The sequence below is a fragment of the Camelus dromedarius genome, chromosome 15 (genome assembly GCF_036321535.1).
Source record: "Camelus dromedarius isolate mCamDro1 chromosome 15, mCamDro1.pat, whole genome shotgun sequence".
Classification (NCBI taxonomy): Eukaryota; Metazoa; Chordata; class Mammalia; order Artiodactyla; family Camelidae; genus Camelus; species Camelus dromedarius.
In genome coordinates, this window is record NC_087450.1 from 22,118,083 (window position 1) to 22,137,777 (window position 19,695).

Here is a 19,695-nt window from a genome sequence, read left to right on the forward strand (position 1 = left end):
CTTCTGAAGCTTAATTTTGACTTATAAATTTGTAAACCCTAATAAGGATTATCAAAACTGGTTATAAATTTTGTCAAAGGCCAAAATACGATAACCTTACTTACAGAAGATACGATGAAGTGAAGTTATTGTGGTTTATATCCCCTTGACATTGGACAAAAGTTTGAAAAGTTTCTTGTATCTTTTTATTATAATTTTAATAAGCTATACAAATAGAAGGACTAAGGGAACCAGGGTAAAACTACATATACTGTGACCCATCAAGCTTTGTTACTGAAGCTAGCTTTATTAGGTTGCAAGCATGGCTCTATTGGCCATTTAATTTTGAAGTAATACTCCTTAATTTAAAACTAAAATAAAATATTGAGATTGATGTCTGATTCACAGTGTTCTAATTAGTACATTTGTTATTGCATTTCTGAATAAAATGAGATCCTGTGTTTTTAGCTTTCTTAGAAATTATGGACAGAGTTAATGATGTTATTGCACATTTATGACTGTACCTAAAAATATAAGAATTATTAGTTTATTAGATTGTGTTGTCAGTAATAGGTTCATTTAATATAATCACTGGTGCAAGTATTGAGAATGTTGCCCAAATGAAATCAGTAACTGCTGAATTTAGGAAACTGTAAATCTTGCATGGAGTTTTCTAGTAATAAGTAGGCATATAGTAGGAGTTTGGTATATATTTAATAAATGAACAATTGTATTTAAAAAAAAACTCTGTGAGGTAGATTAATTTTTTTGGAGCTGAGTCACTGAGTGCTTAAGGCCTTAAAACTAGGAAGTGTTTAAAGTTAGGATTTAAAACCTGTTTGTAAAGCCTGTGTTCTTTCTTCTGTGTTCCTTTGCTTACTTCTCCACAAAGAAGGCTTTGCTTCTCCTTTGCCTGTCTCTCTTACGGTTTTAGAATAGGAATAACTTGTCTAACCCAAGGTTGAAGGCAGAGTTTACAAGTGTCATAAACCAGATTAAAATACATTTTTAGTATTATCTAAATTTACTTTTACCTTCATTATATGTGGATAGCTGTAATTAATATTTTTGAATTGAAAAAATTTTCAAATGAAATACCATGTAGCTGTTACAAGTATAAGTACAGGAACTAGACTGACTATCACTATCATTTTTAGTAACAGGATAATTTTAAGTACAAATTTATTTTTAAAGACCATCAGGGTATTTACATATAGCATTAGGTATTTAAGTTTATAAAAAAGGGCCGTATATCCTTGTCTTGTAGGGACTTCCCTTCTAATTCAAGCTGACATTCTGAGCTTCACAAACCTGCTTCACAATTTTATTTTTAACCTAAAGCAGATTTAGAACTGTATTAAAGTAGTTTCAGTAAATAGTTCTGATTTTGAAATGCTGTTTTATAAAAATGTATTCTTTCTAGTGTTATCTTAATTTAATAGTGTCCAGTCCTTGTTTAAGAAAAGGATAAGGACTAATAGATTAAACATATACTCAAATGAATAAAAATCTATACTTTTTATTAGGGTTGCCAGAAATATTTAAAGCTTTTTATACTTGTTCCCACATGGTTTTGTTATATCTGATTTTTTAAAATTTTATTTCTTTACTTTTTACAACACCGTTTGATAATCCAGACCATATGAACATCTGTGTAATTCATAGATACATTTATTTTTAGTTCCCAAATAAGATATTTGTCTAGGTTAGCACCTTTGAAGTAATTGGTAATTTTTAGCCTCGGCAATTCTAGTGATGTTTGTATTGCTTATTAAAAAAAATGTAAATTTTAGTTTTGTTTGGGGGAACATAAACCATCTTAAAGATATCATAGGTGGGCTTAGCAGGGAAATGAACTGTGATCTAGCCAGATAGATGGCAAAACACTTAGCTCATCTGGGAGCAATACAGAATGTAAGTCAGTAAAAGAAAATTAACAGGTAAGTTAATTTTGAAGAGGTTTTGTTTGTAAGAAAGTGATTCATAACTGTGTACAAATATATCAGTCTAGGCAGTGTACATAGAGTTCAGGCTTTAATTCTTTAACAGTATGTGTTTTGTCTATCAAACGCTCTATCTACAGGGGTAGAAAAATAGTGAAGCCTTGAGGATGAGTTTTTTCTTTTTGAACTTTTCTCATCTCTGATAGGCATAGTAATCTAGGAGAATATTAAAGTCTTAAGTTTATATGGTATAATAATTGACATTTTTACATGACCTTTAGTGCAGTCCTTTAACTTTTTCATGTCTCTTTTTTTATAAGGAAGGAAATGAATTAGCTGGATTTTCTATAAAAATAATGGCCACTTTAGTTAGGCACAACGATTATAAAATTGTATTTTGTAATCAGGTACTAATAATTCATTGGCTAGCATTCCAGAACTGATTCAGGCTTTTTCTTTTAAATAGGAGGTTGCTTTAAAGAATAAACAAGAGCTACCTGTCCTACCTCCTCCTCCCCAGTACTACTCAAGCCTCATTGAAGAGATAGGAGCTCTTGGTTGGGATAAGTATGTCTATTTTAAAATATGATTTAGAAAAGCCTCTCTCTTACACGTTATAATTTAGTGTATTTATAGTTTTAGCAATTTATTTTGTACCTATTTTTAGTCAAAGTGTTTCATTGTAATTAGAGTATCTGATCCTTATTATGGCTATGAATTAAGGTGTATCATCATAAAAAAAATTGACCTACAAGGTAAACTACTAAATGTAACTTGGAAAAAGTAATGTTTTTATATACACAGTAAGATATTACCATATTTTCACTGAACATGTAACATTTTCTTTTCTCTTTCACTTTTAGTGATACATAATTGACAAAATTATATCATATCTAAAGTGTACAATGTGAAGATTTGATATACCTATACGTTGTGAAAGGATTCCTACAATTGCAGTAATCAGTATATCCAATATCTCATTATTTGCCTTTTTTTGACCTTTTTTTTTTTTAACTTTACAGAATTTAAAAAAAAATTTTTTTATTGAAGTACAGTAAGTTACAATGTGCCAATTTCTGGTGTACTGCACAATGTCCCAGTCATGTATATACATACATATATTTGTTTTCATACTCTTTTTTTGTAAAAGATTATTACAAAGTATTGAGTTTAGTTCCCTATGCTATACGGAAGAAATTTGGTTTTTTTATATCTATTTTTATATACAGTGGTTAACATTTGCAAATATCACTCAAATTTATCCTTCCCACCCCCTTTCCCCCGGTAAACGTAAGATTGTTTACTATCTGTCTGCGAGTCTGTTCCTGTTTTGTAGATGAGTTCATTAGTGCCCTCTTTTTTTCTTTTTTTTTTATATTCCACATATGAGTGATATCATAAGGTATTTTTCTTTCTCTTTCTGGCTTACTTCACTTAGAATGACGATCTGTAGGTCCATCTGTGTTGCTGTAAATGGCATTATTTTATTCTTTTTTTTGTGACTGAGTAGTATTCCATTGTATAAATATACCAGAACTTCTTTATGTAGTCATCTGTCGATGGACATTTAGGTTGCTTCCATGTCTTGGCTACTGTATATAGTGCTTCTATGAACATTGGGGTGCTCTATCTTTTTGAATTAGAGTTCCCTTCAGATATATGCCCAGGAGTGAGATTGCTGGATCATATAGTAAGTCTATTTTTAGTTTTTTGAGGACTCTCCATACTGTTTTCCGTAACAGCTGCTCCAAACTACATTGCCACCAACAGTGTAGGAGGGTTTTCTTCTCTATAGCCTCTCCAGCATTTATCATTTGTGGACTTCTGAATGATGGCCATTCTGACTGGTGTGCAGTGATACCTTATTGTAGTTTTGATTTTCATTACTCTGATAGTGATATTGAGCATTTTTTCATGTGCCTATTGGCCATTTGTATGTGTTCATTGGAGAATTGCTTGTTTAGGTCTTCTGCCCATTTTCGGATTGGGTTTTTGTTGTTGTTGTTGTATGAGCTGTTTATATGTTCTGGAAATTAAACCTTTGTCAGTTGCATCATTTGCAAGCATTTTCTCCCATTCCGTAGGTTGTTGTTTTGTTTTACTTAAACAGTTTCCTTTCTATGCAAAAGCTTGTAAGTGTAATTAGGTCCCATTTGTTTATTTTTGCTCTTATTTCTATTGCCTGGGTAGACTGCCCTAGGAGAACATAGCTAAGATTTATACCAGAGAATGTTTGCCTGTGTTTTCTTCTAGGAGGTTTATTGTGCCTTTTCTTATATATTGAAGTCTTTAAGCCATTTTGAGTTTATTTTTGTGTGTGGTGTGAAGTGTTCTGACTTCGTTGACTTACATGCAACTATACAGCTTTTCCAACACCACTTGCTGAAGAGACTGTTTTCACTCCATTGTATATTCTTGCCCCCTTTGTCAAAGATGAATTGATCATAGGTCTGTGGGTTTATTTCTGGGCTCTATTCTGTTCCATTGATCTGTATGTCTGCTTTTATGTCAGTACTACACTGTTTTGATTTCTGTAGCTCTGTACTATTGTCTGAAGTCTAGGAGGGTTATTCCTCCAGCTTTTTTCCTTTTCTTCAATATCGCTTTAGCAGTTCTGGGTCTTTTGCGATTCTATGTAAATTTTAGGATTATTTGTTCTGGTTCCGTGAAAAATGTCCTGGGTAATTTGATAGGGATCACATTAAATCTGTAGATTGCCTTGGGCACTATGACCATTTTAACGATATTGATTCTTCCAGTCCAAGAACATGTGATATCTTTTTTCAGTTCTCTAAATCATCTTTAATTTCCTTAATCAGTATTTCATAGTTCTCCTTGTATAAGTCTTTCACCTCTTTGGTCCGATTTATTCCTCAGTATTTATTGTTTTGGATGCAATTTTTAAATGGATGGTTTCTTTACTTTCTTTTCCTGCTGTTGTTAGTATAAAGAAGTGCAACTGCCTGACTTTTTTGGGGTCAGTTTTCTTGTTGCTGTTATGGAGGGGAGAATTTTAGGGACTTCTGATTGCCATTTGCATTGACATCACCCAGTATATTTAGTTTTATACCTGCCATCTTGCTATATGTTTTCTATTTATTTCACTAATTTTGTATTTTTTCTTTTCATATGCCTTAGAATTAATCACACAGTTTTATTATATTTTTCTTTCTCTTGATTTGTTAGGTATACTTTTTTTTTTTTTTTTTTTTTACTATTAGAGGTTACCTTAGAGATTACAACGTTGTAATACATTTGCCATACATATGGCAAAACCTATGTTGTTACCTTTACCAATTTTCTTGTATTGCGAGGATCTAAAACTCTTTAATGCATTTTCTTCCCTTTCACTTGGCTGTGTTATTGTTATAATGCATTTTAACTCTATATTTAAATTTGACAAACTTTTTTGTTATTCTTAAAGCAGTATTTTTATACATACACAAATAATTATTATTCCCAGGGTTCTTCATTCCTTCCCTCCTGCATTTCTATCCTTCTGTCTAGAATAATTTTCCTCCTGGATAAAGAATTCTTTTTAGTATTTTTTATGGAGGTATGATTGACGTATAACATTATATTAGTTTCAGGTGTAGAACGTAATTATTAGATATATATGTATTATGAAAGCATCACCACAACAAGTCTAATTAATAGTTAACATCCATAACCACACATAGTTATATTTTTTTTTTCTTGTGATGGTAATTTTGAAAATTTATTGCTCTCTTAGCAACTTTCGGATATACAATAGCACTGACCTTTGAACAACACAGGTCCTTATGTGTGGGTTTTTTTTTTCTTTTTCAATGAATATGTACTACAGTGCTATACAGTATACAGTCGGTTGAATCTGTGAGTGTGGAACTGCAGATATGGAGGGCTAGCTGTAAAATTATAGGTAGGTTTCTGACTCCGTTGTGGGGGGAGTTGGTGCCCCTAACCCCCAAGTTGTTCAAGAATCAACTGTTCAATATTATTAACTAAGTCACTATGCTGTACATTACATCTGTATTAATTATTTATTTTCTAACTGGAAGTCCATACCTTTTGACCTTCACTCATTTCATCCACCACCTATGCCAACCACCAGTCTGTCTCTGTATCTATGAATTCAGTTGTTTTTTTTTTTTTAAGATGTCACATATAAGTGAGATCACCCAGTATTTGTGTTTTTCTGTCTGACTTATTTCTCTTAGCTTAATGCCCTCAAGATCTATCCATGTTGTTTTCTTTTTTAATGGGTGAAAAGTATTCCATTGTGTATATATATGTGTCTGTGTTTTCTTTATCCATTTTTTTATCAGTGGACAGTTAGGTTGTTCCCATGTTTTGGGTATTGTAAATCATGCTACAGTGAACATAGGTATGCAGATACCTCTGTGACATTGTGATTTTGTTTCCTTCGGTTATATACCCAGAAGTGGAATTACTGGATATATGGAAGTTCCAGTTTTAGTTTTAGAGTGCATACAGATTTGCATCTTCCTTCTGGATTTTTTCTCTTACAATTTTAATGTTTCTTTTTGTGTCTAGTAATATGTCTTGCCTTGATGTCTACTTTGTGAGATATTGGTATAACTTTGCTAGATTTTAATGCTATGTTGAAATTCTCCATCGTTTTCTCTATTTTTTTGTAATTATCTTAGGATAATTTTCTACCTACTCTTGTAGTCTAGATCCCCTGAAGTCTTGTTTGTTTTTTTTTTTTTTTTTTCCTTGTGGTTTTCTGTCATGTAGTCACGGATCTTGGCATTCCTAGGAGTTTTATTAATTTTTTAAAAATAGATTTAATTTTTTTTTTTAGAGTGGTTTTAAGTTCACAGCAAAACTGAGAGGAGGTACCTAGATTTTCCATATACTTTCTGCCCCCAAATACACGCATAGACTCTCCTTATTGGTATCCCCTGTCAGAGTGGTACATTTGTTGCAATGGCTGCACCTACACTGACACGCTGTTATTGCCCCAGAACCAAAGTTTGCATTAGGATTTACTCTTGACGATGTACTTTTTTGGGTTTGGACATGGCGTGTATCCACCATTATAGTGTCATACACAGCAGTTTCACTGCCCTGAAAGTCATTTATGTTCCACCTGTTCATCCCTCTCTCTCCCCTAACCCCTGGCAACCACTGCTCTTTTTAACTGTCTCCAAAGTTTTGCCTTTTCCAGAATATCATGTGGTTGGAATCACACATTATGAAGCCTTTTTCAGATTGACTCATTTTACTTAATGATATGTTTTTAAATTTCCTCTCAGTCTTTTCATGGCTCATTAGCTCATTTGTTTTTAGCACTGAGTAGTATTCCATTGTCTAGATTATCCCCGGTTTATCCATTCACCTGCTGAAGAACATCTTGGTTGCTTCCAAGTTTTGGCAGTTATGAATAAAGCTGCTGTAAACATCTCTGTACAGGTTTTTCCTGTGGATGTAATTTTTCAACTCTGTTGAATAAATACCAAGGCCTGGACTTTTCTTTTTTTTAACAGTAAACAGTAAAGGGTTTTTCTTTGTTTTCATGGGGACTTTTTTCCACTGGTGGGCTCTAAATTCTAATTATTTTCTCCTCAGTATTATGAGATTTCTAAATATTATCCTTTGTTTTTCATTGGCTTTCTGCTTGACTTTTTATCCTCTTATCTCTTGCAATTTAAGGATTTATCAAAAGTTTTGATGGAGAATTGCCAGAATGTTTTTAGGCCAAGGTCTCTGACCCTACATTTTCACAAGATTCTGGTCCTTAAAGTCTGCTATTTTTCCACTAGATTCTGGCCTTTTAAGTCTGTTATTTTTATTTCTCTGTCTTCAAGAGATTGTCAGAAATGCTGTTAGATTTGGTTTTTTATGTGTTTTGGGTTTTTTTGCTACTTAACTCATAGCTCTCTGTCTGCACTGTTTGCCCAGATCCTCCTTGCCTTGCCCTGTGCCCAGAATTGGTAAATACCCTGAGGGAAAAATGGCTGAAGTGTTGGCTTACCTCTTCTTTGTTCCCCCTTCTTCAGGACCTTGGCACTTCAAGTCCTGGTTGCCTTAGCAGTTCTTTGATGCCTTCAAACTTTTTTTTTTCTTCCTTTTCCATTTTATCAGACCACTCTAGTTGTTCTCAGTGGGAGTTTTGTTCTGTAGTAAGGTACTCCATTTTAGCCAGAAATGGATGATGCATATAGTTTTAAATGTGCTATTTAAGATTTTATTGAGGACTGGTTAATGTTTATTCATGAGCTTATGCTTTATTTGATAAGGCATCATTCCTGAATAGGATTTGAGATGGATGAAATCTTTTTAATAAAATTTAGCAAAACCCTGGAGGGGAGAGACAGAAGACAAGTAATGAATTGAGATGCCCAAGTCACAGTTCTGCTGAGGTTATTAAGATTTGTTTTGAGGCATTGATGTCATGGACCTGGTCATTCTTTGAATTTAAAGTGATAGAAAAGAGAAAGGTTATTTTGTCTTATTTTCAAATGGTTAAATGTGAAGATTTTGGTGTTTAGAGGATAGTTAAGAATGTAGGAAGGGTTTGAGAAGGGAAGAAGTGTTCTTCTAGTTTTATTTCTGTTATTTTGATACAATGAATTTGAGGCAGTTTTCTAAGTAGATGTGACATGATTCGGAGAACTCTAGTAATGAAAATTAATTGAAGCACTGAGTATGTAGATACCAGATTTTTAAATCATTTATTTTTTTCCACCTATTACTTATTGAATGCCTGCAGTGTAAGATATTGAAGATACACAAACAAGACAAGATTCCTCAAGAAACTTAAATAGTCGAGTCAGAATTTAAGTAGATGGTCCCGGTAGTACTTACTTCTAACTGTGATAAGTACTATGGAATATACTCATTGGATTTTTTGAGAACTGTTAGTAACAAAGTTATAAGAGAAATAGTGCAAGTGTATGAAATATTTTATGGAATATTTTATGGAATAAATGCTTTTATAGATAGAGCGTATTGACTTTTGCTTTGTACACATTGTTCTGATGTGGGAGAGAAAGGAACGCATCTCTAACTTAGGTAATAGATGAAAGCCAAAGGTAAGGATATAAACACCTCTGCTGTAGCTTTCGCCGCAATATAAATGTTTGTCTGCCTCTTAGACTCAGATTATTATATGTAGGAACTTCCATGTATAAGTTTCTGTTGTATACCACTGACTGCTAGCCACTTTATAGAATTCTTATTAGAATAAGTTTCAAGATAAATATGTTTATTCCCAACTTTGTGTATGAGATGAGTGTATATTACAAAGCTGGCTGTGTAACGGTGCTCATGCATTTGGTGTGAATGATGCTCCCTGGAGTTGTGCTATCAGGATAACTCTGATATGGACTCTTTGTAAAGTTCCCTCAAGTACTCGGACATAGTCATACTTCGAGGGGTAACCAAATATCATTATGGATAAAATTGGCCAAATGCAAAATGATACCTTCAGAATCTGTTGCTTAGATTTGTGAAAGATCATAGTTTAATTATAGTGATAGAGTGCATAATCAAATTAGAATATACTTGCTGTTACCTAATTATTTGTTTGTAGTTTTTACAAATAAATAATATGTTAGCAGAAAAGTTGTCTACATGGATTGTGAGAAGCCAAATAAGATTATGTTAGTATTTATCCAACACTGGCAAAGTTAAGAAAATCTTCTTTCAATTTTATTTTTGACTTAATTCTTAAATCAGGTCTGGTATACTGATACACTGATAATACTAGATTTCAGGACCATCAAAGCTGAAAATGAGACCTGAACTCTGCTGTCCCCATATTAGAATTGCTACCTTTTGAGGCCCTGCCTGAGCAGCTGCCTAGCTTCTTAATTTAAATTATCTTTTAAAATGACACACATTATGATTTGTGTGACAAATTGATTTAAATGGATTTTCAGAATCTTCATAATTCCTAGACCATGTCAATATGTCTATATTTTACTTACACTCTAAATAGTAATCTTGTAGGTTTGATAGTGTAATAGTAAAAATCTGATAATAAAAGAAAAATCTCTAAGATAAGGAAGACCTTGCTGTGTTTTTAAATTACATACTTGACATATCTAATTAACTCTATAGGATCAGGCATTATCAAAAATTAAGTTAGAAAAAAGAAATATGTAAAATATGATCGAAATCTTTGCATTTTCCCCTATATTCACATACTTCTTTTAAAAAAACAGAAATGACTTTTTTTAAAAACTGAAATGAATTAGTAGCTGACCTTAAGTTTGATTAGTATTATTGTAGTTTCTATACTTGTTTCAACTTCTGTAAAAACAAGTTGTCCTAAGGGTAATATGAAGTTGTCGATGATTTTCGTGTTACACTGGCTCACAAAAGTGAGTGATGCAAAAAAGTGTCTTGATGGATTTCTGTTAATTTCTGTTTGTGGTGTTTTACAGAATGGCTCATTAAAACAATAAGAATTAAACAGAATCCTTGAGGTTTAACAGGATTTTCTGTTTGGTATTAATAATATCCTGAGGTTGAAAGTAGTGTTTGCTTTATAGAATGGCTGATCTATATCCCACTTTAACTAGGTTAGTCCTGTCTTGTGCCTTATTCTGGCCCTTTTCAGCCTCAAAAGTGTCCCAGTTTGAAAGAAATGCCTAGCCACTTATAGGATATCTTCTGTTTATTTTAATAGTCATGTGGCCTAAGATAATTCAGAGATTAAATGGTTCTAATAGGGGGTAGTAATCTGATGGTTTTGTCCTTTTTAGATAGCATATTTATCAGTTAGAGTGAGTAGAATTAAGCTATTTGGTCTTTCAAATTTGTGAGAGAAAGGGCTGAGTTTTACTAAATTTGTTGTGTTGCTGAAAGATTGTCAGTATTTATTAAATTAGATTTTTAATTAAGTCCATTATTTTGGTATTGGACTTACAGAAATTGTCACCATCAATGAAGTAATTCTCAATGCATTTCAAGGAACTATATAGCATATTGGGGAAAATGGAGATACTTTTTAATAAATTAATTCCAGTAACTAGACAAGGGTTTTTAATGATGGCTTTTCAGCTATGTGACCTGGAGTAAGTAACGTAACCTCTCAGGGCCACATTTTCTTCATTTTTCAGATACTTAGTAATGAGGGTTGAAAAGAAACATGAGTTATGTGACTCAGATAATCCCTTCTGTAAAGTAAGTATAAAGTTATTAAGACATTAGTTCACCAAAAAATGTCAGACTATATGTGAGTTTTACAGCACTTAATTAGTGTTATGATTTCATTATAACCAGTAATGATAATTTTTGTTGTATAAATGCATAAGAACATAGATAATGAAAGTATGATTTTCATTCTAAATTACCTTTATAAATAGAGTGCTTTTTCCTCATGCATATATCCAAATCATTGAATGCAGATTATCTAATAGTGGAAAAATTGTCTTTCTAAATTGGTGATGTTTATAGTATCTAAACAGAATTTGCATTTAGTTATTTAAAACTTAACATGTGAATCAGTAAATGAACCAGTCTGCCAGTAGCTTGTCTATGTTCATATAATATATATAGAGCACTAACACTTTCATAGATACATAAAACTTTCATTTACCTTAAAACTTACTTGATTGGGAGGCAGAAACTTTCATAAAAAAAAAAGCAGTATGAGAATTTTGAGAAAGATGGTCCTTTTAGGCTAAAGATAATTTAGGAAGGTTCTTAGAGGAGGTGGATATTGGGAAAGCTTGGAAGGAATGTGGAAAGCCTTAAAGGGAATGGTGGGGGCAGGACTGTAGTGATGGAAACGTGCAGTTCATTCTTGGACTTTGGAGTGGATCAGTTGCTCTCATAAGAGGATAAGTATCAGAGCCAGACTGGAAGGTCTTGACTGGTATACTAGGGATTCTTTATATTCAGGTGATGGGGACTCACTGAATATTTTTGAACAAGGGGTTGATATGATTAAAAATATGCTTAGGAAGATTAGTTAATAGAAAGCAGGCTAGGTTGGTATACAGAAGAGACAGGAAGTAAAAATGTCAGTTAGGTTTTTTGAAGTAGTTAATGCTTCAGACTTGAGAGTAGAAATGGAAACTTTGATACTTTAGTAAAACATGAAGGTCTTCAGTCTGACTTTTGACATTATTACTACATAAATGCATCTAGATATTTAAAGAGAAGAAAAGCTGTGTAACTTAAGCTTTTGGTCAAAATAAGTACAATATCTCAAGAGATATAAAGCACATTCATTCTGTTCTTCTGTACTGATAACATTCACCTATTAACAGGAACAACAAAAACCTCTCTGAAGCTTAAGTATTAATACCCTTTTCAGATGTTTAAAAAAATAGCTGTTGAAGTTTAGTGCCATTTTAGTTATTGTAGGCAGTAAAGAAATGCGGTAAATGATAAATGTGAAGTAAAGTACAAAAAGTATTCTATTTTATTTCTTCAGATTTTTTATTTATAGTTTTATATTTTCTTAGTCAAATTTAGAATATGTCTAGCTAAGTAATAATACCTAAATTCCTTCTAAATATAAATTTGAAATGTGATTTTTCAAAAATTTAAACTTTCCAATGATGAAATTTTTCTAAATGTATTATTTAAATGAATAGAAATTATTTCATATTGTCTGAATTGAGATATCCAACTTAACAATAAAACAGAACATTTGAAATAGCCTTTTTTTAAGAAAAATTGATTTTGATATTACTTGTGAGAGCTTATTACTGTTTTTCCCCTTTAATAGCTCTTCCATCGACCAAACATTAAGGTATTCTTTTCTACTAAAGGTATTATTTTCTATCATAAATAGATAGAAATATGCTTATTAGTTAAGGTACAGGCTGAGCTGTTGTTAACAAAGAGAACACCAAATTCTCAGTGTTTTAAACAAGATAGAATTTTATTCATCATTCAACAGCTCAGAGGTAGGCAGGTGGTCAAGAGTGAGTTGGTGGCTTTGTTTCACAAGGTCATCCAAGAGCCCGGGTTTCTTTTATTTGCTTTTCAACCATCCACTGTCTGCATTGTTCAGCATAGTAGCCACATGTAACTATTGACATTTATATTTAAATTAACTTAAATTAGAAATTTAACGTTCATTGTAGTTAAAGTCCTCCATAGCTACACCTGGCTGGTGACTACTGTTTTGGACAGTGCAGATGTAGAATACCCACATCACTGCAGCAAGTTCTGTTGGTCAGATCTGCACTAAGAGAGTTGTTGTTGTCTGCACAGTCTTTGCTGGCTCAAACTGGCCTAAGTTGTAGTCTACAGGAAGGGAAAATGGGAGGGTCAGGGAGAGGGGCAGCCACAGTTTTGTTATAAATGATCCAAAGGATGCATATATCACTTCTGCTTACAGCACATTGGCCAAAATTTGGTGATATGCTAACACCCAAGGGCAATTGTAAGAGTTGCTGTCTGGATGGATTGGACCCAGCTTAAACTCAGTTTAGCCAGGAGTGCCATGGAGGCAGGGATCCAATTACCAAAAGGGAGAAGGTGAGAGTATATATTAGAGGACATCTGCCAGTCTAGGTCACAAGTACTCAACATGTTAATAATCACAATTAGGTTTCTCCCTAATCCCCAAAGTAGACAGGAATCAACAGGGTAAGATATTTAATTTTAAATGGCCATGTGGAGATTAACCTGAAATTATAATTTTTTAAAAAATTTGAATTACGTCTTAAGGTTTAACAAAATTAATCTTGTAATCATTTTGACTGCAAGGCAGTATTTTGAGCACGAGCCTGTTTTTCTCTAATACATTAGTTTTACGTCTTAAACTTTGTGGAAAGATATTCTTTTGTTTGTGTGCCTGCAAACAAAGACTAGAACTTGAGTTTCTTTCTGTCTTATTTTATAGATGTTCTGTGATGATTTTGAACATGTTGATGCTGAGCAGCAGTGTGAAGTATGAAAAGTACTAGTTGGTGATTTAGTTGTTCCTTCTCTCTCCCTGTTCCTTCTTGCTCTCTGTATATATTTATCATGGTTCTAAACTATTTAGGGCTTATAATGAAAAGCAGCAGGCTTTTTCCACACCATTTCCCATCCCTGGTCTTACTCTTTGAAACAAATACTCTGAAATTTTCATGTTTACAACCTCCATATTTCTAAAAAATATGCCTGTGTTCAACATGGCTTGATTTATCTGGAATAACATTAACTACTATAATGAAAATAGATTTAGCTCGTATACTACCTTCTCTCTTCCTTCATCACATTTTTCTTATATTAGCTTTAATATTTCTTAAACTTCTTTCATGTCTGTTCAATTAAAGATGGCATCTCTTACTCTCAAATTAGCAATTACAAATTTTAATATTTCTAATCTTCCTCATAATTTCCCTTTTCTACTGCTCAGTTTTTGTTGTTTCTTTTAAATTGCATTGATCAAATACACTTACATTAGTTTCTGTAACTATAATTAAGCCTTCTAGTTTTGTCTGTTGCTGAATTCTAAAAATTGTTATTAGTAAGCAGTTTGATTTTTTTATGACTACATAAATATTTTCCACTGAAAAGCTAGTGATCGAACAATTACAATTTTAACATAGCTTTATTGTTTATAATTTAGTTAAAAAATTTCCTCTTTCCATTTTGGTTTCCTGTGTTTTTTTTAAAAATTCTTTAATTTCTTCCCACATATAAGTCGTACTCTAAAAAACATTCAGTTTTTTTTGCCAGCTGTCTCCCTCCTGAAGCCTTCTTTCTGTCTTCTAATCTGTTTTGTCAGCCAGTATTCTTCTAACCACTTTACCTTTTTATAAAATTTGTTGAAAATTTGCTTTGGTTGATTCTATTCCTTGTGCTTTTTATAACTGGGTTATAAAAAGGGTTTATTTATATCTTTTTAAAAATTCCTTTGTCTGTATGTATGTGTGTGTGTGTAGAGAGAGAGGATATAAACGGGTGTACTCATCTCAGCATCTTGAATCTGAAGTGTTGATATTTTCAAAGAATCAGATGCCCATGTATCTAAACCTTTGAGTCATATTGATAAAACATTTGATTAAATCTCATGTTCTAATTTTTGGAGGGAGGGGCGTTTGAGATGTTTACAGATACAGCTAAAAGAAAATCATGGTTAACTGTATAAAGTCTGATATTTTTATGTAAATAAACATTATTTCTAGAATAGTTTTACTTTTGTTTTCTAAGATTCAACTTTTTATAGATTATGATAATTTTATAATTTTTTTCGTTTGATAAAGATTGTTGTGTTTTACTTTTTATTCTATTGAGTTTAGTATCTTCACAAATGTATTGCCCAGCATTTCTTGAAATTGACCCATTTTACCCTTATATCTGGCCAGTGACTAAAGAGCATATAGTGATGTTAAAAAAAAAAAGTTTCCTAAGTTGGAAGGCTAATGTTAGTTTTGAACTTTAATAGGTCTTACCATCAGTCTGGGTGATAAGTTGTACAATACTCTTAGGCTGCTTTTTATCTTTACAAGAGAATGGTATTGTAAAAATGTCAAAAAAAATACCCACATGCCCCGTTCACTAGTAAATATACTGCTAAATTTGAACCTTTTTGGCAGTAGTTTATGCTACTCAAGGGACCATATTTTTACAGAATGATGTATTTCAAAGTGTATTGGTTTCCATTGTAGAAAATTCATGCATTTAGAGCAACTTTAAACCAAAACAATTGCACTTGTGCTATATGTTTAAAATATTAGTCATCTTGAATACATGCCCAGGTTAAGTGTCAGAAGCTATATATTGCACAAAAAGAAAATTTATTGTTAGGAGACCAGCAGTACCTGTGCTTATGCAGCCTGTTCCTTCGAGGATCAATTTGAGTATATGAACTAATATCAGCCTGATTTTTGTACAGTAACATTATTGATAATAAAGCAGAAGTTCATTGAGGAGAAAAACAAATAAAGGAAGCATAAAAGTCTCATACTGTATGAAACTACAGAAATGGATCAAAGAGTTTGACAGGAAGTTTAATGTGTACATAAGTAGAGTCTGACAGGAACATGCTGTGTGTGCCAAAGGTTCCGGTGATGGAAAACCGAAACATAGTGCTCACTGACCACAGCATGAGCCTTGACACACATTGTAAATAATCCAGAGATCTATGACTGCATTAAGCGCTGGGCTGGTGTATTAACGGCAGTAAATCTATACCAGCATAATGGGATGGCATGTAGAAATTCCTCTGATTAATTTTTGTAATGGATTAATAGGAATATAGCAAATATTTTCATCTTGAATCCTACCATCCTCCAACCTCCCTCTCTCCCCAGCCCTACCCTCCCCATTGTGATCATTCTTTATTCCCTTCTACTCACCAGGCTGGTATATGTGGATACTGGCTTTAGTACCATCAAGTTAAAAGCCGAAGATGCTTCTGGTAGAGAGCATCTAATCACTGTCAAGTTGAAGGCAAAGGTACGTGCTTCATTAAACTGTTACTGTGGTCAGGAAGTACTGTGTGAAATGAACTCTGTGAATGTTTTCAATGTAAACATGTGCTAGTTGCTTCTAACAAATACATATGATACTATAAAAATTTTTATTTTGGAACACCTCAGAGAATTTATTCACTAAGTTTCCCAAAGCCTGCGTACGATTTCATGTCACTATTTTAGTTCAAATTTGATCAAAATATAGACTTTATAGTAAAGAAATATTACAAATTAGGTTTGTCAGCCTCAAAGTACCATCATGTTATTTTTGTAACATCCTATGTAGAAAAGATTTGGAAGTTTCTATTATCCCAAGTAAAGTTCTACTGCAGAAGTCTTTTGTCTTCAGTCTTACTATGAATTACCTTTGTTCTTATTTCTGCCCCAACCCCCAAACACAGACACACAAATATGCATGCTTTTCATTGTTTTGGCTGAAATTTTTTTACTTCTATATTTTAAAAATTTGCAAAGGTTGTATGTACCTCTATTTATAGCCTTACAGGCTAGTGATCTGTAACTACTGACTAATTTTATTGGCACAAAACATAGCTGTTTCATCTTTTATTTTTTAATTAGGGATTGTGAATTTTGAGACATAAGTAGAATAAGCCAGTTCAGGGTATTCATCATTTACTTAGTAATCACTAGGCAAACATTAGAATTTGAGAAAACCAGGACGTCTGACTTTTTTCCTGATCCCTAGGAGTCATCAATCAACTCTATTTCAGAAGATTGTAGTGATGAAAAGATCAATTGTGTTTGTCCTTTTTAAAAATGTCTGGCATTTAAGCTTTTCATGAGAGAATGTTAATACGTAAAGTTGTACTGGGTGACACAGAAAAGTTGATTATCTTACAGTGCCTCTATATCAGACAAGTTGAGAAATGACTCTCCTACACAGAGAATGTTTTAGATATAATTTTAAGATTCATATGGGATAAGTGTTGAAAAAAATTGGGCTAACAATCTTATTTGTAAAATAAATTACGTGGATATATTTATTAAATGAAAATGAAAAAAATTTGTTTTCCTTTTTAGTTTTTAAAGATTTTTTTTTTAGGATCAAGGAGAAATCTGCCTTTACCCTTCCAAAGGTCATATGCTGCCAGTGGCAAGGGTTCTGTCATCTTCAAAATTTTTTGTTTGTTTGTATTTTGTACATTGATAAAAGTTGTTTTGGTGTGAATACTAAAATGGAAAAAAAATTAAATATATCCTGTCCTGATTCTGTTTGTTTAATAGCCTCGTGTTTACAACCGTTTCTGCTTTACTAAGAGATAATGATGATTTATTGTCTGTGCTGCCTGTAATTGCACCTATAAGATTTTATTATTAATTCTGGTTAATGACATCATTGGTAGTATTGAGAGGGAGGATGTGTAGCCACTAGTATAGTCCATTCCATTTGCTTTTTCTTATAACTTTTCAAGGTAGATAAGGTGACACTTTGAATATTTCTCTAGAGAATATTTTCAAGTGTCAAGTTTTTGCAGTGTCGATAGCTGTGAAGCACTATTATGGATGCCTTTGCAAGAGGGAAGAGAAAGATCTATTTGAGTTAGGAAGAAATGAGAAAGAAAAAAATTTTACCAAAAAGCAAAAAACAAAACAAGACAGACTAGACCTGAATGAATCTTATGTTGGTGTGATTTGTTCAAGTCGTGAATTATCCATTTAGTTCAATTTTCATAGAGGCCAGAGTTATTTTTTAGATGTGGTAATTTCTTTCTTATGAATATTTGGGATTGTCAGTTAAAAACAGTGAAAGCTAAAACTTACACATTAAGAGTACATAATGTAAAAATCGTAGTCTAAACTAAATTTTTAAGGATCAAGCTGATTTCTTAAAAAATAACCTTACATTAGCCTTATTTATGTAAATACTCAAATTTCTATTTCTTTTGATATTTTTTGATACATAGTAAAGACATACATTTGTTTTATTTTTCTTCTTGAGTATATACTCTCCCAATTCTGCCTTTCTCTCAACTTTACCTCACTATCCCCAAAAACCCACAAAGAAAACAATACCAATTTCGTCTAGACATCTCATAATAAAAGTAAATATATAAGTCAAAAAGAAATATAATAAGGGAAACAGTTGAATTTTGTCATTTTTGTAAGTATTTTTATGCAGTATTAACAGTTCATCCTAAACCATGAGATTAAATTATTATCTTTTCTTTACCTTCTTAAAAAAGAAGTAGGGCCTCCGTAGCTTTGGCCAAGATCAAAACTACTTGAAAAACAAATCACAGATGTGTTTCAGAGGCTGGGCGCTCTGTCCGATGCCTGTTTTTGTAATCTGCTGCAATTTGCATGTATTCAGTTGCTAGGGGGCCTTACTGCTTAGATGGTCCAATTTATAAACACGGGTTAAATTTTTTCTTGGAAAAGTATACTATGGAGTCTAAAAAAATATGTTTGTGACAAAATACATACTGAATATTATATAATAATTGTATTCCCCTTATAGTTATTGATTTGTTATGAGATTTGAAAAATGATATTTTAATTAAAAATAATTACTGTACCTATTTCTCAATTAATATTGTTTTATGTGGAGCTTTTGTTGTCAATTAGACTTCTAAAGTAAAACTTTTGGCAGTTAGTCTCTGGTGGTTTTATATATGCCTCCAACTTACTATTGAAAACTGTCTGAATTTTGATAGTCATTTTATAATACTGTATTTAGATATCTATGCTGTAGTTAGTACTACAGTACAAACAGTTCTGAAAATGAATATCTAGGATGCTACTTCATAATTCATGTTAATCATCCAGGAGTGTGTAAATTTGTACTTTTTAGGCTCAATACAGTTATGTAAAGTTTATTATATAAACAGAATTGATCTTGAATGTGAATATAATTAACACAGTATATATGCATTTAACTCAATAGATACACAGTGACGCCACCTACATATAGATCAGTCTAATTTATTATGTACATATTTTTATATTTGCAAAATTACACCTAAAATATATGTTTGAACATTATCATCTCAGAAACTCTGAGGAAGTCTCATTTATATGTGCGGGACTATATTATATTTATTATAACCTGCTTTTCCTTAAACTCTTTGTGGATCTCTTTCTATATCAGTACATACGTATCGTTTACTATCCTGCATTTGAATGTAGGATCATAATCTCTTTTAACATCACGCGTTCTGTGTGCATAGTGACTTACAAAGTCACAGGTACTTTACTTGGTTTATGTACTCTATACAGTAGTCATTTCGTTAAGTTCATATTCTTACCTAGAATGATTTGTTTAAGTAGGAGAGTTGGTATATGTTCATTGTTAGCATCAGTAGGAGACAGATAGCAGCAACTCAAAGTGAACTAAATACTCCATTTTTGACCCATGGAGGTTTTAAGTGTGC

The 19,695-nt window shown here is 32.4% G+C and overlaps 1 protein-coding gene across 2 annotated transcripts in view; it reads left to right on the forward strand.

Annotated features, from left to right (window-relative positions):
• The window catches only part of FANCL (FA complementation group L), a 62,355-nt gene that overhangs the window by 11,821 nt on the left and 30,839 nt on the right, over nucleotides 1–19,695 (forward strand). For both annotated transcript variants that reach the window (XM_064494475.1, XM_010989755.3), the window contains exons 5-6: nucleotides 2,389–2,489; nucleotides 16,190–16,286. In XM_064494475.1, coding sequence (XP_064350545.1) covers nucleotides 2,389–2,489; nucleotides 16,190–16,286 — 198 coding nt within the window. The remainder of the gene's footprint in view (nucleotides 1–2,388; nucleotides 2,490–16,189; nucleotides 16,287–19,695) is intronic.